The 24,461-nt window shown below is 44.0% G+C and overlaps 1 protein-coding gene across 1 annotated transcript in view; it reads left to right on the forward strand.

Annotated features, from left to right (window-relative positions):
• The first annotated feature begins 211 nt into the window (after positions 1 to 211).
• Positions 212 to 24,461, forward strand: part of cicb (capicua transcriptional repressor b) — a 42,970-nt gene continuing 18,720 nt past the window's right edge. Inside the window, exons 1-6 of the mRNA XM_079640916.1 lie at positions 212 to 440; positions 7,160 to 10,969; positions 22,679 to 22,828; positions 22,958 to 23,132; positions 23,663 to 23,774; positions 23,892 to 24,074. Of these exons, the coding sequence (XP_079497042.1) occupies positions 7,285 to 10,969; positions 22,679 to 22,828; positions 22,958 to 23,132; positions 23,663 to 23,774; positions 23,892 to 24,074 (4,305 nt within the window). The 5' untranslated portion in view covers positions 212 to 440; positions 7,160 to 7,284. The remainder of the gene's footprint in view (positions 441 to 7,159; positions 10,970 to 22,678; positions 22,829 to 22,957; positions 23,133 to 23,662; positions 23,775 to 23,891; positions 24,075 to 24,461) is intronic.

The following is a 24,461-nucleotide window of genomic DNA, read 5'->3' on the forward strand; positions in this document are numbered from 1 at the left end:
TTCCCAACGCTCTTATTGGATACTGTAAAGTTTGGGACAGGAACCCGGTGTTGCACAGCATCCCAGCAGCCATTGGCTGGATCCCCCAGTCTGTCAACTGTACTTTGACAGCCCGTCACGCCTCTTTCTCTGTTGCGCAGCCACTGATTGGCTACTGTACCTGTCAGTGACTTCTGATTGGTCGCCTTGCCCAGCTGTTAGTGGTTCATTCACCATTTTGTGACTGTAGTGGAAAAGAAGACCGATAGTTTTTTTATAGCCTTGTTTGAGTTTCTGTGGGGGAAAGATATGTTTTGCGGAGGAAAAGTAAAATGTGAGTCCGGACCGCGCAGTCGTCAAAGCAGACAGCCAAGGGATGTTACCGAGAGTTGTGCCAGCCTCCTCATCAGCAAAATAGGACCATAAATCTTCCTGTGGCGAAGGGGGAAAGCTCTGTTTGGGTGAGTTGAAACTTAGTTAGCGACTCGAAGCTCAACTGACACGGATTTTTAAATTTCAAAGAATTCGAGGGGAGAACCAACTGCCAACGTTCGACCGTTTATTCCGAAACCGTCCGAAGAAATGACACCGCTTGCGAGCCGAGGAAGAGCCCAGAGAAAGGGGAGGGGTGGGGGTGTAACAGCCTAAAAACTTTCTCAAATGTTTTTACCGCAGTACCATGGACGACTGGGAAACATGTTACCTCTATTCGGAGTGACATTACAACATTGTGGTGAATATTGACTACTTTTCCATCACCTTACAGCTTCCGAGTTTCGAGTAGAAGCGTCGCTAGTAAAACGCTATCGACCTATTTGCAGCATTGCAGCCCAAATGTTTACTAAATAGCAACACCAGCTAATTTGCTGTTTATAAAATGGGGACCTGGGAGAAAAACTGGAAAACAAACAGCGTCCTGTTTCCTTGTGGTCTGGCTGACGGTGTCACTATGTGGGTAGGCTACTAGTAGTCTGCTACCGTACTACGACTACTACAAACCACCAGCAACACTACTACTAACGTTACCGAGCTGCTTACTAGAGCGAAACCACCAAAAAGATGCATGCTATTTTTCCAAGTTTCTAATGCAGACATTGTCCTCCATTAAGGAAGCTTCCCGGAGTGGTTTCGTGTAAACACTATAGGCGTTGCGTAGTGGATATTTGCATGCCAAACGTCTCTGTGTAAGAAATAATTAGGCCCCTCTAGTTTGGGATAATAAAACGTCACTTGAAACCGGTTGTTTTTGTTTGTTACCGAGCAGACCGGCTGACTGCCTCGAGTCATAATACTCCTTTGACATTGTGCAGCGCCTCTCGTAGTACTCGCGCAGAGAAGCCCGGGTTGCAAATCCGTGTTTTCTCGGCTTTTCCCTCGACTTTTTTGCACTGCAATCACTGTCAATGTACCCCAAACTCATCCTTGACTGGACCATTTTCTAACATACATTTATCAGTTATGTTTTTCATTGGTTGTCACATGAATTTGAATGCTTGTTTTTGACATTTGGACCAAAAAATGTCCTCATCTGTCCTGCAGATTCACACTGTGGCATGCATTCCTCATAATTACTTTAGTATAGGCAGCAGACACATCTTTGATGGTATAGGCATTTGTGCATATTGTAGAGCAGTTGGTCATTGATGTGGCATTGGCAGTTCTGCCATTTGGTCCCAAACAGGAACAGTCACCTCTGATCTATGCTACAGCCTCATGATCAATATGGGCCAGAAAAGCACAATTTCCAGGCCTCTGTTTCTATTTTATTGATATAATATCTACAGCCAGATATGCCACCCACAAAAGAGCTGCCAGTAATTATACTACGTCACAATGGATGTTCTCCATAACAAGCGCAGTCGCACACTTTGCAGCTCGGTCTATTGCAAACCCAAAATACCTTAATGAAATGGTCTCTTTTATTCGTCTGCATGTAAGATCACATCCCACTCACTCATGATTGCGTACACCTAAGTGTGTGAGACAGAGAGCATGTTCTTTTTTTTTGCTGTTTCATGTGTAAGTGTGTTCCCCGCTGACCCAGTTAAGGGCAAAGCCGCCCTGCCAGGCTGGAGTACGAGGGGCACCACGGCAGGCTTCACCATCACATACCGTCTTCTTCTGTATCACCAACAAACCTTCTTCCCTCTCCATCCCTGTCCCCGTCACTGCAGCCCTGCGCCCATACAGACACCCATAAAACGCTTTTAGGAGAGGGATGAGCTGCAGTGTGCCTGGTAACTACGTACACAATCACGCTGACATATAGTGCAAATGCAGCTTTCAAGAGGGTAGACACAATCTGAAGACAGCTGCATACAGTCATATGCCCTGTGTATTATAGGCAGCTCAAATGCGAAAACGTCTCACACACACACACATCCTGTGCATGTTGCGGTGGGGCATAGGCTAAATTCTCTTCGAAATGCCCGGACACACTGGCATCAAGGTGGAGGTCTTTTAGGGTTGTTTAGTCCAGTAATCCCGTAATAGATAGTGTACAACTTCTTCTTCCTGAAGTGTTGACATACGATTGCCTTATGAATGACCATTGTATGTGTGTGTAGGTGTTGTCCAACCTGCTCAAAAATCACGGCAAGGCTCTCTTTGCATGAAAATCTATATTTGTAATTTCAATATCATAGAAGTCATAATTTTTTTTGGTATGTTTATTTTACAGAAAAGCAAAACTTGCACTGGCCTGTGTGTGTGTGTGTGTGTGTGTGTGTGTGTGTGTGTGTGTGTGTGTGTGTGTGTGTGTGTGTGTGTGTGTGTGTGTGTGTGTGTGTGTGTGTGTGTGTGTGTGTGTGTGTGTGTGTGTGTGTGTGTGTGTGTGTGTGTGTGTGTGTGTGTGTGTGTGTGTGTGTGTGTGTGTGTGTGTGTGTGTGTGTGTGTGTGTGTGTGTGTGTGTGTGTGTGTGTGTGTGTGTGTGTGTGTGTGTCACAATGAATGTGTGAGTGTGAGGCAATATATAGGTCCAAGGGAGATTTTAACAGTGTATGCATGACTGCACTGTAAATTCCATGGGGAGCATTTAGTGTGTGTGTAAAGTTTGATGTGGCTTTGCTGTGGAGGGGGGTTGCATTGTGTGTTGGGTGAAACAGCATTTTTTTGTTGCTGTTTTAAGGGGCAGTCCAGTCCAACGCCATGGAGACAATAGCCGTCGATTATTCGTCTATTAGGGATTTACAGTAGCTTTATTCCAGAGCAGCAAATATCCCAGTCATAACCTGCTGTACGGCCGGAAGGTGCAGACGTCCTGAATCGTCTAAATTATGACTGAGCTCCTCTCTGTTTCGTCTCGATGCTGCCCAGAGGACAGTCAGGATCCTCCAACAATTTATTTTATATTTTTAATCCTTATAACTTATGCACTAAAACCCGAGATAAGAGATTTAGCCGCGCTCTCGGCATCTCTGATTGTAACAAACAAACATTAAGAGTTAAAGGTCTGCAGTTGTTTCCATTAAGGCAATGTTTGTGGATCGTACACTGCGTGTGTGATGCTTTTGATCTGAACGGGTTTATGTAATTTGTTAAAATATTATTAAATGTATTATATGGCAGCACTGCAATTATATACCTCCTGCATGCATTTGTATACTTCTACCCTGTCTTTTATTTTAACATTTGTGTCTGACCAAATTGGTATTTTGTCTGTGATATCAAATGAATGTCTGTGGTTAAGAGGATTGGATTCACAAATGGGAACACATGGTTGAGGATTACATTTTTCACCTTTTTTAACTACAACATATGAGGCTATCTCTGATTTGAAAAAAAAAAAGTAGTTTTAGACTCGCGCTTAAAAAAAACAAGACAGTCCGTGTTTTAACTCTGAAACTCCTCTTATATGTACATGTTTAGCACATACTCTCTAGTGCACTACAGTAACGTAAGAGTTATATAGAGTGAATACACATAAATGCAACTGGCTTATCAGGCAAAGCCTCAAGCATTTTGTAAAGGCCATGAGCATGACCAAACACATTTTTCTAAGCTAAGATCAGATCCTCCCAAGTCATTCAGTCCAGCAGACATCCATTCAAGTGGCTCTGACTCCTTCCTGTCTCTCAGCGCAGTACGGCGACTACAGGACCAACAATCCCCTCGAGACTAGATTCTGAGTTTCATTTTAGGTTATTCTAATTGTTCTGTATTTGTTATTGTCGTACAATGCACAGTATAATCTGCTAAGTGGGAAGGTAAATGTATGACAGTGGCAGACAGTTACACAGTTTTCCAAAATATTTTTTAGTAGGTCAGATAAAGGCATAGATATTGCGTTCAAATGGCTCCATGACAGTAACTGGAGATCAATTCCACACATTAAGCTACATACTAAGTGCTATTTCGCCAATTAGTCAAAACAAATTATGAAAAGGGAGGTTTCAGAAATTCGAATGGAAATAAAAGCTGTGTTGTGTGTGAGGGCAGAGGTCAGAACAAAGAGCCAGGGATGTGTGTGAATGACGCAGGTTGGGTTTTAGCCATTCAGGAGCAAAATAAATGCTTTTCTGTACTGCAGAATAGATGATACGGGTCTATATTGTGTATGTTTTGTTACAACGCACAAACGGTTATCAACAAGGTCATCTTATGTATGTGTGACAAACTTTTCCGATGTCTTGAAGAGGAACTGTGAATGTGTAGCGTGTGAATTTGTCTACGTGTTTGTCTATATTTGTAGAAATGCTCGGCATCTGCACATGTTGATGAGCTTAGTCGAGGGGAGCACATATGTACGTGTGTGTGTGTGTGTTTGCCTGTGTGTGTAGACTGTATTTAGCCTGTAATCTTGCATCAGTGAGCGTGCCTGATCCAGAGCCAGCCTTTTACTTTCCCTCATTTTGGGTGTATCTTACCGTGGCAGATAATTCCAATTATATTGTCGTTTTGTGTGTGTGTGTGTGTGTGTGTGTGTGTGTGTGTGTGTGTGTGTGTGTGTGTGTGTGTGTGTGTGTGTGTGTGTGTGTGTGTGTGTGTGTGTGTGTGTGTGTGTGTGTGTGTGTGTGTGTGTGTGTGTGTGTGTGTGTGTGTGTGTGTGTGTGTGTGTGTGTGTGTGTGTGTGTGTGTGTGTGTGTGTGTGTGTGTGTGTGTGTGTGTGTGTGTGTGTGTGTGTGTGTGTGTGTGTGTGTGTGTGTGTGTGTGTGTGTGTGTGTGTCAAATAATAGAGGACGACGGGGAAAGACTGAGACATTGAGAAAGAGTGAGAGAGGGCCAGCGAGTGCTAGAATGACTGTGGAAATTCCCAGTGACTACACAAGAACAGCCTATTTGAACAAACAGCCAAACAGCCGCATTCTCTCTCTCTCTCTCTCTCTCTCTCGCTCTCTCTCTCACACACATGTTACAGGGTTACCTCACTCAGGCCATTGCCAGGCCTTTCCCTCCCGTAGAAGTCAAATTAAATGCTGTGTGGCTGTTGCAGTCCGACGTTGAAAATATAAAATCAAGCCTGAAACCCACAGCATGAGAAAACTACTCCATCGCATGTCGAAGTAGCTGGAGGGAGTATCGTGAAGAGATTAGGCGACGTGTGTGTGAAAAAAAAAAAAGGAAAGCCTTTTGGGTATTTCAAGCTAAAGACTTGTAGGCCTCGTTAAAGGCAGACCTTTTGGATGATGGAGTACTTTAAGAGGCACAACGAAGCGAGTGACCTTGAATGTTCAAGTTTCTTTCTTTCTTTGAATCGTCATTTTGGCCCAATGTCCTTGTAATGCTATCCCTTAATTGGCCTTTGCCAATTGTAACAATCAAAAATGTAAGCAATGATATACAATTATTTATTCCTATGCCGATTTTATCTCACTATCAGAACCAATATGCTCATCTCCGGCATAATTATTTGTTCACAATACTTTGCTGATGGTGTTTTTCTTTTTTTCTTGATTTTCTATAAAATGTCTTCACTTTTTGTATGTAATGCTACATGTTTGCACAACTCACTGCATTGTGATGCTGTTTTGGCCCATCTGTGGGATTTCTGTGTTGAACAAGAAAATTAATAAAAATATTTTGATCACAGAAATCTAGAAAGTGTGATTATTAACATCTCCTTCAATAGTATTCCTAAATTCTAGGTGGCACATTGTTAAATATAAAAATGTTCCTACTTTTTCATTTAACCCATAAGAACCCGGACCCATTTCTACTTTTGGGAAAATTAAGGGGAACATAATTTAGACTAAATAGACCACCTAAAACACATTTCTGACAAGAAACCCCCCCTAGTTTCAAATATCTGAAATGTGACATATGTGTGACATTGGGCTTTAATGGTAAAACAACTCTTATATAACTTCATTCATGAGGATGATTTTCTGGTTTAAATTAGTTTGAACATTCTTTGAATCGAAGAATAAAGAATATATTAACTCAATATAATTTAATCAGCTAAATTAACTGAGCAGATCATAATCATATTTTTAATTGTGCATATATGTCACTTTGGGTTAACTGTGAAAGTGTATAGGGTTAAAGTCCCGATGTGAAACCAGTGTCACCGCGATGTTTGTCTCATTTGTTTCATATGAATTTGATCAAGAAATGTTTCCACAACAGCTTAAATGTAATAAAGGACTTGTTATGTAAACATTTTCATTCTTAAATGGCTTGAATTTTACCTTTAGCAACAACAACAGAAGTTTTTGAAATGTAGCTAGTTCGGTCACACGTGTTAGCCTGGCACATGGACATCTTGGACATGTTGTCATGGGAACACAAAATCACATGACCTGGACCATGACCCACCAGACTGTTCAGGGTGTGTCACTTAGGGTCTTCATGAGATCAAATAAAGACTAAAGCTGTATAAGGAACATTTAAAGTTCATTTGACACCTGTGTCACGGTGTGTCCTTATGGGTTCATATTAAGATAAATATGACACGGTCTGGAGAAAAATATGGATGTTATAGGTTGCTGTCTAAATGGTGGATAACAAAAAGAGAAATTTATGTTTTGACTATACACACTGGCATGTATGGACAAACAAACACAGTCATGCTTGCATGTATATCAGGCAGTCATTGAGAGCATACGTCAGATTCAGAGCCAATGTGATAGCCGGTGCTGTGTAGCACACTTCCAGGACTGACGTCATTTTTATTCTCAGCAATTTTTGATTATGAAGATAATAAATGACCACCTGTCTTCTGTGTCTCCCTCTTCTTTTCCAGCCTGCAATACAGAGGACAGGAGAACAGGGGAAAAGGAAAAGAAGAGGGAGACAGCAAAAGGAGTGCCTTAGGAGTGAAAGAGAGGAGCGCAACAACATCTGCACTTTGTGAACAGCGAAGAAGAGATGAGACCACTAAAGAAGCACAGAGGGCGTTCACCCCCGTTAACGAGAGGCAGGGGGGGGAAAAGGAGAGGAGGCTCGCAGCCCCTCCAAGAGAAAGACCCCAAAAGAGTCAAGAGGGAGACGCTCGTCAAAACCACACAGCATACACCCAACACCCCCGCACACAAACAGACCCCGCCAACAGCCCTGAACACTAACGAAGAACCAATCACAAATAGCAATACCCCCAGCGGGGAGGAGGCGACTGAGCTGAGGAAACCTGTGGAGTCAGGAGAGAAAATAGCACAGAAGGCAGACGAAAAGACAGAAAAGGAGAAGATAGTTAGCACGAATGGAAATAATCTTTTGGCCATTAATACTGTAGCATTTCCTCCCTCTGCCCCGACGCCACTCTCCACAGCCACGCCCCCTCCGGCCACCAATCACGTCCCCAGTGTAGGCTCAGTCTCTAGTAGGAAAACAGCCACATTCAAGGCTCGTATACCCAAGAAAAAATACACATATGAGCACTTTGCTAACAATGCCCTGACCACCATTACTACCTCCAACCCTGCACTCATACACAACAGTTACTGCACTATTAATAACAGAATCAGTGGTATTATTAATACACCCAATAATAATTCCAAGAACAATGTAACAAATTATAAAAGCATCAATAGTACTACGAGTAACACTACAAGTGGCATTAACAACATGACTAACAGTAGTGCTGGGAGCCATACTTTTATCAATAGCAGTAATAGTAGAAGTAATAATTGCTCAGGTAATCAGCCGTCAGTGCTAACTGTGGATAGTGAAGCTACAGAAGCAAACCATTTTGTTTCCACGGAGGACAAAGCCCTCAGGACAGCAGATTCCCAGGAAAAAGATTCCCGAGCTAGGGAAAATGAGTCGGAGGGGGCCCCTCACTCAGCACGCTCCTCGTCCACCGACACAGCCAGCGAGCACTCGGCTGACCTGGACGCGATGGAAGCAACAGGACCAAACCTTCATCAAAAGAACTCCCACTACCCAGCTCCTCTCCATAAGCCGCACCATAAGTCGCCCAGTCTGTCAGAGGGACTCGCTGAAGCTCTGGCCAAAGGCATGAAGAACCAGAGAGTTCTCGCTCGCCGGCCAAAGAGGAGAATGAACAATAGGGGTGACTCTTTGACTTTATCACCTGCGTTCAGACCAGGGGTGGTGCGTGGTGTGAGTGGAGAAACAGTTGAAGTGCAGCTCCAAGGAGACGAGACCCTTGTTAAATACCCTTTCCATGTTGGGACTGTAATGGCATCACCTTCAGGGGCTGAGAGCACTGTGGAGTTCATTTTGGACGCCCCCCCACCCGGCCTGGCACCTGTGGCTGTCAGGACCCAAGTATGCGTGCCCTTTGGGGGAGATGAGGGGGGTCCTCTGCTGTACAGAGAGGGGGTTGTCATTCAGGTGGACCCCCACCCCGGTGTGTCATTTCCTTACCAGGTGCTCCTGAGTGAAGACGCAGAGACTCTCGGGGAAGAGAAAGAGGGGAGGAAAGCTCTGGCTGTGTGGGTGTCCCGACAAAGTCTTAGGCTCCTCACCCCTCCCTGGGAGGTCCAACAGTTGGACGGAGGGAGGGCCAAAGAGAGAGAGCGGGAGAGGGAAAGGGAGGAGAGGGAGCGGAGGGAAGAGATGGAGGTCGAAAGGGAAGTGTGCCAGTTGAGTATTGGGATGGGGGTGCTGGGAGGGGGAGCAAGGTTGGGCCATGGTTTCTCACATGAAGGGGTTGCAGGAGGGCATCCCTATGGTAACGCACTCCCGACCCCCCACTCCTCCACTGCGTCATCTAGCGTCGCCGGCAGCACAGTTCATGGAGAAAAGTCCCCCAACAGAGAGAGAGAGAAGCAGCCCGACACTCCGGAAGAGGACGTCGAGGTGTCCCGTTATAACACTGCTGGCCCCAAGACAAACGACGACACCTCTCAGCACCGAAACATCATCTCCAAGTCCAGTCACTACCCCCCCTCCTCCCCCCATCTCTCTGTGGTGGGAGGCCTGGGACCCCCATGCCCCTCCACCCTCGCCAGCCCACAGCCACCCCATTCCCCTGCCTTATTGGTCTCGACCACACCTAACCTACCTCCATCAAAGACCACTCCCGCTCAGACCCCTACTCCCACTTCTGGTGTGGGGTCCTCCTCTACCTCCTCTCGCTCCAGGACCCCCCTCTCATTGGCTCAGCAGAAATACAAGAAGGGCGACGTGGTGTGCACCCCCAACGGGATCCGTAAGAAGTTCAACGGGAAGCAGTGGAGGAGGCTGTGCTCCAGGGAGGGATGCATGAAGGAGTCCCAGCGCCGGGGCTACTGCTCCAGACACCTGTCCATGAGGACCAAAGAGATGGAGGGAGGAGGGGGGGGAGGCAGCAGCTCAGGGACAGTCACCCCTGACCTGCGGGGGAGAGCCAGCAGTGAGTTTGAGTGGGATGACACCTCAAGAGAGAGCAGCGAGGCAGGTAGCAGGGGAGACTCCAGACCCCACTTAGTGCTCCCGTCCATCCTCCCCCATGACCTCTCCTCCCGCTTTGACTTCGATGAGTGTGAGGCCGCCACCATGTTAGTGTCTTTAGGGAGCTCTCGATCTGGCACCCCCTCTTTTTCTCCCATCTCCAACCAGTCGCCCTTCTCACCCGCCCCTTCTCCCTCACCCTCCCCGCTGTTTGGCTTCAGGCCGGCCAACTTCTCCCCGATTACCGCCTCCCCCATCCTGCAGCACCGGAGGCACAGGCAGCCCAGCGGGACAGGGGGAGGAGGGGGGAGTAAGGTATCAGCTGGAGGAGGAGAAAGGGAGAGACACACTTCAGGCATCCAGCCCTCCTTCCACAGCAACCTGATGTTTACGGTCCCCATGAGCCCCAGCAAACGAAAGCCCGACGCGCCTCTTCCTCCTCCCCTCCCCTCACACCACCATGATTACACACCCAAGACGGAGCAGGAGTCGGGGGACCTCAACAGCTCCTTCAGGGTGCTGTCGCCTCACACACAGGCTTCCCGCACACACACACCCACCTTCTCCCGACCCAGAGGAGTGACGACCCCCTCCAGCAGGCCACCGTCCTCCACTAATGTCTCCCCTCCTCCTCTGCTGGTGTCCCCGACGCCTCCTTCTCCCCTCACTCCAGACGGAGGGCCCCGTCGTGTGGTCCCTGTATCCCAACAGGCCTTGCGTGACTCCCCTGTCATTGTGAGAAATCCCGAAGTCCCGATGGCCAAATTTACAGAGTGTGGAAACGAGGGAGGGGGAGATAAAAGTTCATCTAAAGACCTCACACCCCTCGCCCCTCAGTCAATTCAGGGCCTCCAGGTTCCCGTCCCCATTAACGCTGCTGCAGCCACAGTACCTAATGGCACAATTCTGCTGCGGAGCCCGTCCCAAACTCTGGTGCTCGCGTCCCCGACCCCCTCTTCCCTGCCCACCGCTGACCCCCCTGCCGCCGCCCCCCTGCAGGCCCTGTCAGTTACCGTTAGCACAACAGTCACAGCTCCCGCTCCCAGCAGCACGAACACCTCTGCGGACGAGAACAGGGGGAGCGGGTTTGGGGGTGAGGTCCAACAGCCGGTCCCCTGTCACCCCTCTCCCACCGCTCTGCTGCCCCTGATCCTTCCTGCCGAAAACCTTCACCCCGCCCCACGGAAGGACATCATCATGGGACGTCCCGGCACAGGTGAGAGATTCTTCATAATGTGTGTGATTGGTGTGTGAGGTCAGGGATTTTGAAGGAATGAGAAGGAGATTTAAGCTGCAATGTGTGAACTGGGTTGCGTTTTGAAAGCATATTCAATGCTTTTAAATAATCTGATCACATGATCAATATTTGAAATCACTTTTACAAAATAATGAGACAAAGCAAAACTCCTGAAGCTAAATATATCATGTTGAAAGGAAATAAGATTAGAAGAAAAAACATTGACTAGGTAACTTGAAAAAAAGTGTTTTAAATATACAGTCTACATATTACAAAATAAAGAATAGTTACACAACATTCTGAGAAAGTATATATTTTCTTTTATTAATGTGCTTTAGTTAATTTTGTATACTATACATGAGATGTTGAGACAAAGTGTATTCTTACACGAGATACCAAATTGTAGCTCTGTACATACAAATGAAAAATTGGGGAAATATTTCCCTTGATTTCATTTCTTTTTTTTATAAATCCAAATATTTAGAAAGTAACATTTCTGTAACATCTCCTAGTTGTGTGGCATAAAGGCTTAGAGGCTAGCTGTTTTATTTTTCTCTGCGTAATTAATATCCTTTAGTTTGTGTTTATATTGTATTTACCATCCATAGAGTAAATATGACTAAATCCGGAATGGTCTCGTACCTTCATAATGGATGTCTTTTTTGGTAGCTGTGAGGCTCTGCAGTGTGATCTGCTGCCAAGCAGAGATCCCTTTGAAAGGACTGACGAGTCGCTCTTTTTACTGGCCTTGAACTAGCAGGTTATCCAGCATTTTGCAGTAAAATACTAATCATTCTTGTAGTGAGACTCCACGGAGAAATGCAGAGATAGTGCAGCTACATCTTGAGAAAAGCACCAGAGGAGAATCAGAAATTGTTTTGTTTATTAATGTGAATTCAGTTGAAGCTATTGCAAGTTACATAAATGAGACGAAGACGAGATAAATTATGTAAAAATGTAGCTTCACGAGTTGGCCTTTTTTTTTTTTTTTTTTACACACACACACACACACACACACACACACACACACACGTTCACACACAGATTGAAAGAGAGGGAGATGTATTGAAGCTTTAATTTTTTTTATTTAATAAAAGGATATTTTCCTTTAAAAATAAAATGGAGAATAGAGAGAACCATCCATCTTCTCCCGCTTATCCGTGGTCAGGTCGCGGAGGTAGCAGTTCCATAGAGAGAACCTTGCTTTATTATTTGCTTCTCTATTAATATTTTTCTCATTATCAAATACCAAACTATAACTATAGTGTGTGTGTGTCTTTAGTCCTATGTCCACCATCCTCATGTCTGCTGGTAGAACCAAACTAAATGCTACAGCTGATCATGTGACCTATGTAAGCTCTGAAACGGGCACTTAAAATTCACCGGGTCCAGACTAAGTTTGTGAGAATCTCTGCTGATGACGCAAACTTTTTTTTTGAAATCACTATATTCAAAACATTTGCAATAGGCACCCAGTAAGTGACACACTATTCGGAGGAAAAATCATTTCTCTGTATTAATGCATGTGCGTGTGTGAGAGAAATAAATATATGCACAGGCATGGGTGGTTTTCTGTTGGGATTAGGCCGTACGTTATACAGGATTAGCTTTGTCGATATTGGAGAGTCCCTCTTATATTCCTAGTCATTATAGACAGAGACTTCGTGGCTGAGTGGTAGCAATCATACCTACACTATATAGACAAGACACAATGCAACCACAATGGATTTATAATAGAAAGGAACAAAGAAGTTCCATAACAATCTGAAGAAAACGAAATAATGGAGGAGTGTAGCTGCTTCAAATCAGTGCTGGACAATAAATGAACATTTAAAGACGGCAGCAAAAGTGGGCTTGGAGCGTGTGGGCTACATGTACTGTATGTAGGCCAGTTTCCATCAACTTGGTTTTGATTTTGTGTTTTAGAGAGAGGGAGAAAAAAGAGGATTGGATCAGAAAGAGAATGAGGAATGCCTCAGAGTACGACAGCGTAGATAAAAGACGAAGACAGAGGAAAAGAGAAATATTTAACAGCAAGTTTTGAACAAATCTTGCAGTTGTTTGTTTCTTTAAAAAGTCTGACCAACATGCTGTGTGTGTGTGTGTGTGTGTGTGTGTGTGTGTGTGTGTGTGTGTGTGTGTGTGTGTGTGTGTGTGTGTGTGTGTGTGTGTGTGTGTGTGTGTGTGTGTGTGTGTGTGTGTGTGTGTGTGTGTGTGTGTGTGTGTGTGTGTGTGTGTGTGTGTGTGTGTGTGTGTGTGTGTGTGTGTGTGTGTGTGTGTGTGTGTGTGTGTGTGTGTGTGTGTGTGTGTGTGTGTGTGTGTGTGTGTGTGTGTGTGTGTGTGACTTCCTGACCTTAGCAACTATTATGGTCTTACTCACTATTTCCACTCACTCTTGCTGTGAGTATGTTCATGTGTGTGTGTTTTTTAAAACAAGGCGTAGGTAGCAGTCTTAGCCTACACTACAGTATAAGACTGTTGGATGTGTGTTTCTGTCTGTGTATGGTATATAGGTTGTATGTTTCAGTGTTTTGTGTGGGTGTGTGAAGAATTTCTTTTTCAAGCCCCTGTGTGGGAAAATGCTGTACTATAAAGTGTGTGTGTGAGCATTATTCTTCATCATTATAGAATAAGAGCCTACTACTCAGTTCTGTAAAATACGGACATACAGTGTAAGTTATTGTCATTCACTTCCCCAGAGCATTTCACTCTCAATGTGTGGGTGTGTGTGTGTGTGTGTACTTATCTCTGCGTGGACTTTTCCCAAGTGTGACAGAGAAGTGGACAGGAAAGGAACGCTGTCATTTTGAGTGTACGCTCCCTCATCAGATCCCCTTTTTTCCGCCAGCTGAAAGGACGCTGAATGAATGAATAGCATCTCTTTGTGTGTGTGTGTGTGTGTGTGCGCGCTCGCCAGTGTGTGCGTGTGTTTTTATTTTAAAGATCTACGAGCACGAACATGTGGGTGTTTTTTTTGCAGAGTTAGAAAGCATGCGTTAGCTTCTGCATATGGTCGTAGGAGAGTGTGAGATGCGAAGGAAAGTAGGAAACACCGTGTGCAAAAACACGTGTGGTATGTTTGCAAGTTTGTGTAGGTGTTGGTGTCTGCTCAACAGCTTGTAAAATATCAGCAAATGATAAACAGTACGTTTTTTTGAATAGGTTGATTTAGTGTTCTGTGTATGTCATTGGGAATTTTCAAAGAAACGTAAAGGAAGGAGAAATAAGGCTTGATCTTGAAGAGTAATTGCAAATGAAATATGTGCGTCTTAGTTTTATGGTAATAAATATGATTCAGAAAACAGTATCAGTGCTCATTTGATAAATGTATACCAAAAAGACCACACATTTGATATTGGTCAGAAAGTTATTTTATTAGATTATAAATAATAACACATGCACTAACTCGGGGGCCGGAAAAACATACGTACGTACTTACATCCGGTCTCTCAATTCAAAGAAACAATTGGATACATAAAAGTAATTTTTCAAAAACCAAGTGTTCGGTATGTTCGTGAGGTTAGTTAGGAACTTGTATTTCATTAGGATTAAATACAATTACTGTAAAATATGTGGTATTTAATAAAAGGACAATATTTGAGCAAACCAATTTAGTTTGAACAGTTTATAGATCTTACAGTTATTTGCAGATTTAATGTGTAAGAAAACAAAGAGAAGATGATATGAAAAAAGACGTGAGATCATTAAATGTAATTCAGGGATAAGTATGTCTGTGAGATACTCCTCTTATGTTTATGTTACACACATTATAATCCTACATGTACACATTTACTGTATATTCAGTGTTTTTGTTGATTCACACGGAAATAATGCATCAACACAGGGCTCATTTAAGCTCCGCAACTGTGACTGTCACGCACTTTTAAGACAAAGCTGTGTATTTGTCTGTTTGTACATGTTTTCCCACATAAGAGTGCTAATTTGTACGTTAATTAAACATCTTTAAAGGCGTCACCGTAGCTTCCTGTGAAATCCAAACTGTTAAAGGGACAGCGAACAGAAGTCTTAGCAACAAAGATGAGACCTTTTTTTTTCTTTTTTCTCATGGTGTGTGTGTGTGTGTGTGTGTGTGTGTGTGTGTGTGTGTGTGTGTGTGTGTGTGTGTGTGTGTGTGTGTGTGTGTGTGTGTGTGTGTGTGTGTGTGTGTGTGTGTGTGTGTGTGTGTGTGTGTGTGTGTGTGTGTGTGTGTGTGTGTGTGTGTGTGTGTGTGTGTGTGTGTGTGTGTGTGTGTGTGTGTGTGTGTGTGTGTGTGTGTGTGTGTGTGTGTGTGTGTGTGTGTGTGTGTGTGTGTGTCAGAGTAACCAAGCGTCAATCATCAGAGCACCGGATATGATGTGTGAGCGCCAAAACGTCTGTTGCCATGGCAACAAAGCAAACATCACACGGATGTAGCCAGAACACAACACTGTGTGTGTGTGTGTGTGGTACGCTTTGGTTTCTTAGTCAACAGAAAGGATGCTGGATAATCTGAGGGTTTCCTCTAAAGTCTTTCAGGTCAAATGTCCTTTACATTTACAACAGCCATTTCCACTTCTCTACATTCTTCTCGTATTCTTATTATTTGTATTTTTTTTGGATAACATTTCACTTTTGTGGCATTCTTGAGTGGCATCGTCTATCTAGCTCTGAAGCCGATAAGGAAAGTGTCCTTTTCACAGAGGGGACCTAGAGGACTTTGTCTCTGTCCGTCTGTTTGAATGTGTCTTGTGTCATTTTTCTCTGTTACCGAAATCCCCACTTCAACAGAGACTCTGTATTGTCCACGTCCTCAAACTGCTCAACAGCTCACACTCTGCGCTGCAGGATGGAGTCTGTGAGCATCATTATTATTAGCATCATTGTTTCTTGAACAGGATATCTTTTATTGTGCACATATCAAATGAAGGTTGCATGAGATATATTTCAACATTAGCTAACATAAAAGTGGTTGAAAGTCAAATGACAACATGATCAAGTGTGCTTGATGCTCCATCTGTCTTGTGTCGCCCGCACATGCAGTTTGTGCAACACTGAGTAAACATGTCACACTCTGTGTACATGTCAATGCACTTTTTCGCTCTCTTATTTAGCACTTTGATTTTTCTCTGCCCTCTCAATTCCCTCCGTATCGTTTTTTATTTTCATTTCGAAAAAATAATGTCACATTTATTTTAACCCTTCGCTCCATCGCACTGCAGTGTTTCTCGCTTCTCCTCCTCTCCACTTCGCTCTCTTCATCCTGGTCTACCCGGATACGGATACCCGGGAATAACATCCCCACTCCCTCCCTCCCGCCCCTGCTTTACGTAACGCTTAAAGCCCTGCATATCCTCCCTGGCCATGGCAACAACCACATCTGGATCACACAGCCATCTAGACGGGCACCAAAGCACATATGAGGCCTTCAAGACTTACTACAATACTCACGTGCAACGATAATCCCATTTACTACCGTGAGATGCATACTTTTGGGAGATTCTCAAAATGCACTGGTGCAGTGGGAGTCCTTAAGTGACTCCAAGACTTTGACTGAAAGTTAGACCTGTATTCAGACTCGCTTCTTACTTGAACCCACAGTAATTGTTCTCTGAAGATCACAGTTTTGCCCACATCCCAAAGTTTCCAACGATAGGACTTTAGCTCAGGGATGTCTTTCCTCCCCTTCATCCCCCTCGCCTCGTCTCCTATCCTTGAATCTGTGCCTTCACAGGCTTTGCTCTGGTTGTTCTGCTGCTGCCTGTCAGTTGGCCATTTATCTGCAGGCTAGTACTGCCCCCAGATGGCCAAACACAAACATTACAAGTTCCTTCACAGTTGCTGAGAGAAATCTGGGTCTACGAATGCCGATTTGAAGTTTGCCTTTCATGTATTTGCTTCAATGCTTATTATTTAGAGTCAGAGCATCTGCATGTTTAGCCATGGAGCGTGAAGTGTGTCATGTGACGATGAGATCTATTCAGTTCCCAGTAATTATTGCTATGTTCTTCTCAATACTCAGCGGTGTGTCCTAGAAATACATCTTCAGTTTGCTCTCCAAAAATCCGTCTCTCTGGGTGTCCGCAAGCCATCTAACAAATAATTGCCCAACTTTTGTTTTGATGATGGCGATGGTCAGTGGCACGGGGACCTGTGCCCGACATAGCTGTTGCCATGGTAACTGCAAAAGGACTGGTGGATCGAGTTATAATTGGACAGAGCAAATGGTGGGTTGTGAGAGGGAGAGACGTGGAAGATGAATTAAGGGATGAGAGAGATGGGATGGGAGAGTGAGCGAAGAGGAGGTGCTCCACCTCCACGGTGCCAGCGTAGGTAAGGAGGAGGAGGAGGAGGAGAAAAGAAAAAAAAGTTTCTTGTGTGAGGTCACATGGTGTTTGACAGATGTAATTGGGGGGTAGAAACATGCATACATGCGCACATTAATAGCATGAAGTCTGTAAGAGGAGACAGCCAATGAACGCTGCTGAACACCTACACAGATATCACATGGCAGCACGGAGAGAGAGTTAAGCTCAGCTGAGGGGGATTTCTCTTCTGCTGTTTTTTCACACCTTCTCCCTGCTTTTGCTGCTTATCTCTTTCACATATGACTGAGTGCCAGAATACTGTGGTTTCCCACCAACGTCTCATGTTTACCTCACCTCCCCTCTGCAGCTCTTCATGCTTTTAGTCAACATATTTTCTTCTCTTGCATCGTTTTGTGCTCAGATAGCTGCTGAATGACACATCTCTGAAGTGACACACTTATGACCCAAATGTATTTTGCAGTATTTAGTTGTGAATCAATCCAGAATGATTCAACTCAGGCTAAATGAAAAACAGATGACTCTATACTGTGAGTAATTGGATTGATGAAGATTATTACGAAGGGGTTTGTAATGTTTACCGAGGGTTGTGACCACAGAGCGGCCGCAGTAATCCCTCATCTCCACCCCTGCCCTCCTTCAGCCTCCTCTCCTTTCACTCACACAGCCAAGCTGTCCAACTCCCTCCATTTAGCTCATTGTGTTCACTGGGTTGACTTATTGAGAGCTTGGTGCAGTTGATAAGCCTTAATCTCTTATTCTCTCTCTCTGTGTCTCTTATTCTAAATCCTATTAATTCAACCCTAACCTCCTACTCATAAAATAATTACATACAGTCCTCCCATACTTTTACATGACACAAGATGATCTACTGATGCTAATGGCCTGAGAAGATACGTTTGAAATGTAAAATGTAATGTAATTCTGAAGGGTGTGTTTTTAAGCCATGAAAGAATTAGAGGTGGACTTATTTTTTGCATAATGTTGAGAATAAAGTTGAGATATCGAAGGCAAACTTTCAGTATTTGTGCAACACATAAGGAAATGTAAGAATATAGTTGAAATAAAATGTTAAGAATACAATTGTTGTATCAGGAATACATTTGACATTTTACGATTTAAAGTTGTACTACTGAGATTAAATCCCTATCATAAGCCCATACTGAGCGTTGTTTATTTTTATTTTGGACTACTTTATTTTGGACCTTTTTAAGCTTTATTCAGGCTGTATAGAGAGAGACTCTCCCCTACTCTAGAAATGGAACCTGGGAGGGGTTAACTTTGTTTACTACAGAGGACAGTGGCTGCCAGTAACCCTCACAGCCTTATTGGTCAGTAACCGAGCTCCTGATGGTCATTAAGTCCCTCCCAGTATTGTATTTGTCTCATGTGCATGACTTCTTGACTCATACACTGTGACGGGAAACCAGATTATGGTTACACAACTGTGTGTGTTTCTGTGTGTCCTCCTGTATTATAGGTTTCTTTAAATGCTTTCCCTTTGTCTCCCTTTTGCCTCCCCCGTCTCTGGCCCCCCACGCCCTTCCTCCATTTAAAGAGAAGTTCTGTTTTCACAAGTTGTTTTCTCTGCACCCACCCACCCTCCTCCTCCTCCCTCTCTGCCTCTCCTGCTGAAAATGACTCTCAGTCTATTTTTATCCTCTGGTCCTCTCCACCCATTTTCCCTCTGTTTCTAACCACCTCTATACTCTCCTGTTTTCAATTATTTTCTCCCTCTATACCTCTGGCCCTGTGAGTGTTGCATCAGAATATTTGCTGCAACAATTCTGTCTCAAAGAGGCACATTTGCATGATGGAGGGAAGGAACACATTTTTGAGGATTTAAAACAGCTTTTTATGGTGGAAACATATGACATCACTATCCTCTCTACTGTTAGCTGCTCTCCCTAAAACCAAAGTAGCATTGCCAGGAAAAATACTTATTATCCCTCTCATTAGTGAATTTTGCTGATTCGGCCTGGACGTGGATATGCATTGTCATCTTGAACCCAGAGCCCTCTATAACATCAACCCCCTGTGCAGAATGCATACAAGACTCAAAGGCGGCGTGGAAAGTAAACAGTAGCTCACTAGCGCCACCCTGCATAGGATGGTATGTATGGAAATAATGCTATATAACCGAGCTATTGTGAGTAGGAGGGATCGTGTCTTACTTCTGTTAAGCCATTGGTTGGCCTACATCTGAGTGTCGGCTTCTGATTGGTTGTTTCAATAATCAATCAAGGTTTACTACGACTCCTGCACCAATGACATTAGCGTGGGGTGGGCTTACTGAAAGAAACATAGAAATACACATGTTTTGATTAATTACTTGAACTCCAACTTAGGTTTTCAAATAGATACAAAACACGATATTTCTTTTATCTATCTGTATTTTATATTTAGGATCAGCTCAGTTTATGTGATAAGAAAATAAGTTGAGTGTAAAGCCGGGTCACATTTGCATATGACTGGCATTCCAGTGCACACGCCGACCAATCAGGGTTGACGGCGGGCAGATGACAGCTGGCCGCAACAGCCAATAGGAGAGTAGGATTTGCTGCGGAAGGCGGGATAAGGCTGGGCGAGGTTGACAGGACGAGAAGGGGAGGGGGCGAGTGCAGGGGGGGGGGCAAACAGCCTAGTTTACAACAAGAGGAAGAGGGAGGGAAAGAGAAAGAAAGGGCCAAGGCTTGTGAGAGAGAGAGACGAGACGCAAATAAAGGAGTAAAGTCGGGCTGGGATGCTGTACGGGGACTTTTATGGAACAAAACAACACGCGTTAAACCGAAATTAACCGAAGTGGAGCCGATGTCGTCCGCACGAAGTGGCTAGCTAACCTGCTGCAGACGGACGGATCTCACCGACAGCTTTAACGTTGCTGTAGCGCTTCTTTTAAAACCCCCCCATTGGGTTCAGGTCCTGTATTTTGGTCATATTGAACCAATCACTCGTTTGCTGCCTTGAGTAGGAGAAAAAACTGCGATTCATCCAGTCTTGTTCTCAGTTCGCAGTCTGGAACCAGAAGTCCTCACCGTGGTCGCTTTATAATCGCTGTGTTGTAGACTAATCAGTTGCTAGCTAACGTCAGGTCTGTGGTCAGATCGGCCAGGTAGGATAGGAGCTAGTAGACTTATATACTGTACTGAAGAGCTTGTAGTAGAGAACAGTGTTTGTTAGCTCTTTTGCTAACCAATCAGATGGATAGTGGGAGCACTGGGTGATGGATGAATGCACCAGATTTACTGTCAACGACATCTGCTAATGCCTAGTAAACACGGGTGAACCCAAGTTTGGTGGTTATCCTTTTTACTTATTGATTTGATATCTTGGCAGGTGTTTTAACCAATCTGCCAGGTTTAAACAGGTGCATGGAAGCAGATGTTGGTAAAAATTATTTGATCTAATGCAACTTCTCAAAACGGTCCTTGCTTGATTTTCTTTTCTCTTTTATCAGGCTCTACGTGTGCATACGCTTTAGTAGTTAAGACATGAGAACAATTTCGTTTATTTTGCCTCTGTCTGTGCGGCGGGTGCACGACCAGGGGCGTTCCCGAGAGGTCGGTCCCGTTTGGAGCGGTGCTCTCGAGGCTCCGGTTGTTGCAAGAGGCAGATAAACTGGCTTCTCTGTTGCTTTATTACATGAATCAGCAAGTATTCAAGTCGATGTGTGGGCAAGCAGTGCACACTTGGACATTAAAGCAGTTTCCTCTGTCGCACTTCCCAGTTAGACGAATCACATTAGCTTTGATCGCCCCAATTTGCTTGTTGCAGTGTTTGTTAGCCTGATCGATACAGAGCCCTCTTACAGCAGTTTGTGCTTCTTAAGCAGCTGCCGAGGCCACCTGTCTGCAGCTGTATGGTGATGCAGAGTGAGCTTTGACATGGTCCAATAACACTGCGTAGTTCCCGGGCGGATGTTTTAATCCAAGCCGTGGATGGGCTGCAGGCCTTGTTAACCCCTTCGTGACCGAGCTGCTGGAGTAATGTAAACAAACAGAGAGAGGGCATCGGGGGTAATTAGACCAAAGTGAGGAGGGAGCTAGGCTTCGATCATAATCATCGTTTTAAATTGGTCGTCAATACTCTGTTGCATACTGACTTATTTAACTTACGTTTTGTATTATATTGAATTCGTTTATAGTACATTCTGTACACTGATGTTTGATTCATGTGCGTTTTTTATGGCGGCATTCTGCGATACAGATTGATGGACTCTTGTTGACAGACGTATTTTAATGTTTACTGGCATTGTAACTAAAAAGGATTCTTCTTCATGCCGCATCCTAAAATCTCCATGATGCAGTTGTTATTGTGAATGATGAACGCAACCTCTTGAAACGGATACAGACACCATTGAGCACTGGTCATCTGTGAACTACCTGCAATATCTGCTCGAGGTTTTGGATTAAAGATGTCTCTTAAACCTGGATTTATGTGTGTAGAAAAGGAACTTTAAAGGGACACACTTTCTTTTTTTATTATTCTTTTTGGGAGAAACATCAAGGATTTCATTCAATCATGTTCTCATCAGAGAATCCACAGTATCTCCGCCAAGGATTAAGCATGTTTGGTTAGTCCTCATCACTTACCTTACTGTTTATATATTTAAAAATAATCCTTTTTGTCAGATCTATTCCATACAGCAACATTATATTATTGTGTACTTGAGGCATAATGCAACAACAATGTTGTATTATTATTAGACAGAAGCTATTTTTGTAGGTTTATATGATACAGATACTTAAGTTCATGGAAAAGCATTCTCATCAACTTGTGTTTTTCAATAATTAAGATAATGATAATGTGATGTATACAGCTCTTACTCACTTATGGGGGTTCAGAGTGTACTAGCTTCTGTTCTCCATCCAGCCTGTTATTGAGAACAGACAGTCCTTTTGTACATCTGCTGTTGTTGGAGTTATTCAACCACTCAACTAGCTGTAGGTGGGCTACTGTGGCAGTGCTGTTATTCTTCGTTGCTCTCATTAATGATATTGTTATACTCTGCCAGGAAATGAATAGCTTTCACCTAATGTCTCAGATGTCCATTATTAGAGTGCTAAAATGAAAGCTACTGTGAAAACATTGACCCAGATTTTAGTAATTTATTTGTGGTTATATGACTCCAAAACATGAATGCTAACATCACAAACATATCGGAAGAAATGATTAGAGTTTGTGATGGGAGTAAGATTGCACCTCTTGTCTTGGTGTTGCACTGAGGATCTTGATTTCCCAAATAAGGAAATATTATCTTTAAAATCCAAATGTAACACAACCTTGTTGTCGTGAATCTGATTTCTGAGCAGGTAAGCTTTTTATAAACGTCTGGACATCCTGCTGTGGGGTTATCTGAAATAAACAATGCTGTTATCCTCCGCAGTGTGGACCAACGTAGAGCCCCGGTCAGTTCCAGTCTTCCCTTGGCATTCATTGGTCCCCTTCCTGGCACCCACCCAATCAGATGCTTCTTCTCTACCAGGAGAGAGCCAGCACCCTGTCAACCACCCCCAAGCAGCCAGTCTGAAGACAGGTACTGAATTAATTTATGTTTGATGCAATGTAACCTGTATTATTAGTTACTTGGATACTCGGTTTTAAGTTCCATATATTGGTTTCTATGCCCCGGACACGAATGCATCTCTTTGTTGTTTTCCCTCAGACTGTCAGGGGGTGGCAGCACAGTCACAAGAGCCTGCAGAGGCACCTCCCATGGTAGAGAGAGGTCCTCCATCCCGGCCTACCCCCTCTTCTGATGAGCCGCCTCCAGAGAAGGAGAAAGGCGATGCGGAGAGGGAGAGGCCAGACAGCGAAACAGAGAGTGACGTGGATGACCCGTAAGAGCACTTTTTGCGTTATGCAGTGATTCAACGTGCAAAGCTGTGAGGTTACATAAACACTTAAAGATACACCCTGCACCTGCAACCTTGCCAGTGTCTTTTTATAAAAAGTGGTTATGTATTTGTCCCAGTCAGCCCTCACAGTAATGTTCTCTTTGTGGTACCCACACATACAATATGGGAGTGTGAAATGTTCTGTATCTTTGCGCTAATTTGGGCAGAAGAGCTCAATGCCAGAACAAAGCAGATGGGAACAAAAACATTCCATCTCTGGGCTTTATCACTATATGAAAGGCAGTGGCCAGGCCGTCAGCCATTGAAATGGATGAGCTATCTGCTGAATCTGCTGATGTATCTCATGGGAGATGAACTACTTCTGCTCTGTGTCTGCATCTGAGAGACTTGAAGCTCTGGGATAAATAATACCAGAGACAAAAAAAACGATCTTACAGTTTCAAAGAAAGCAGATCTGCATGTGCGTTTTGTCCTTAAGGATATAATCTAATATAGATTACACTTTGTTTCAGCTTTCTCCCAGGCGTTGTACCAGAGCCTCCCCTCGCTATATCACCCGTGAAGAGACGCACTCAGTCCCTCAGTGCGCTGCCCAAAGATGGAGATAAGAGCAGCCCTGGAAAGGTTGGTCTTTTATATTGCTCCTATCATCATCATCATCATCATCATCATCATCGGAATTCTCAATGTTCCCTTTACTAACATGTGATATCTTTCTATCGTTCCTATTCTGTCTTTCAGAGGGAGAAGGACCACATCCGGCGACCAATGAATGCATTTATGATTTTCAGTAAGCGCCATCGAGCATTGGTGCACCAGCGGCACCCGAACCAGGACAACAGGACAGTCAGCAAGATCCTTGGGGAGTGGTGGTATGCCCTGGGACCCAAAGAGAAACAGAAGTATCATGATTTAGCTTTCCAGGTACACACACGCAAATGTATCAACATAAGTGGCAATAGACAGCTTTTCCTTCCCAGCTTTTTCAAGTGATATATTTAAAGACAACTGATATACTTTCCATTTCCCTCAGCCTAGAAAAAACATTATTGTGATTATTTCCTTCTGCTGCTGAGAGTAATTTCAGTCCACAGCTCTTCTGCGCACAGCAAGGGGTCTTTCACTTTCCTCTTGCACTACAACCAACACAACCTCAAAGCTAAGATGTCGTCATCAGTCAAATTAGCATATGATGCTAATTGTTGTGACTTTTGGCAACACTGCTATTGATATACTGCATTTATTTTCCCTTAGCTTTAAATCAAGCCTTTCCGATGACCGTACCCCGTGGCAGACAAAACTGCATTCTGA

This window comes from Notothenia rossii, assembly GCF_949606895.1.
Source record: "Notothenia rossii genome assembly, chromosome: 7".
NCBI lineage: Eukaryota > Metazoa > Chordata > Actinopteri > Perciformes > Nototheniidae > Notothenia > Notothenia rossii.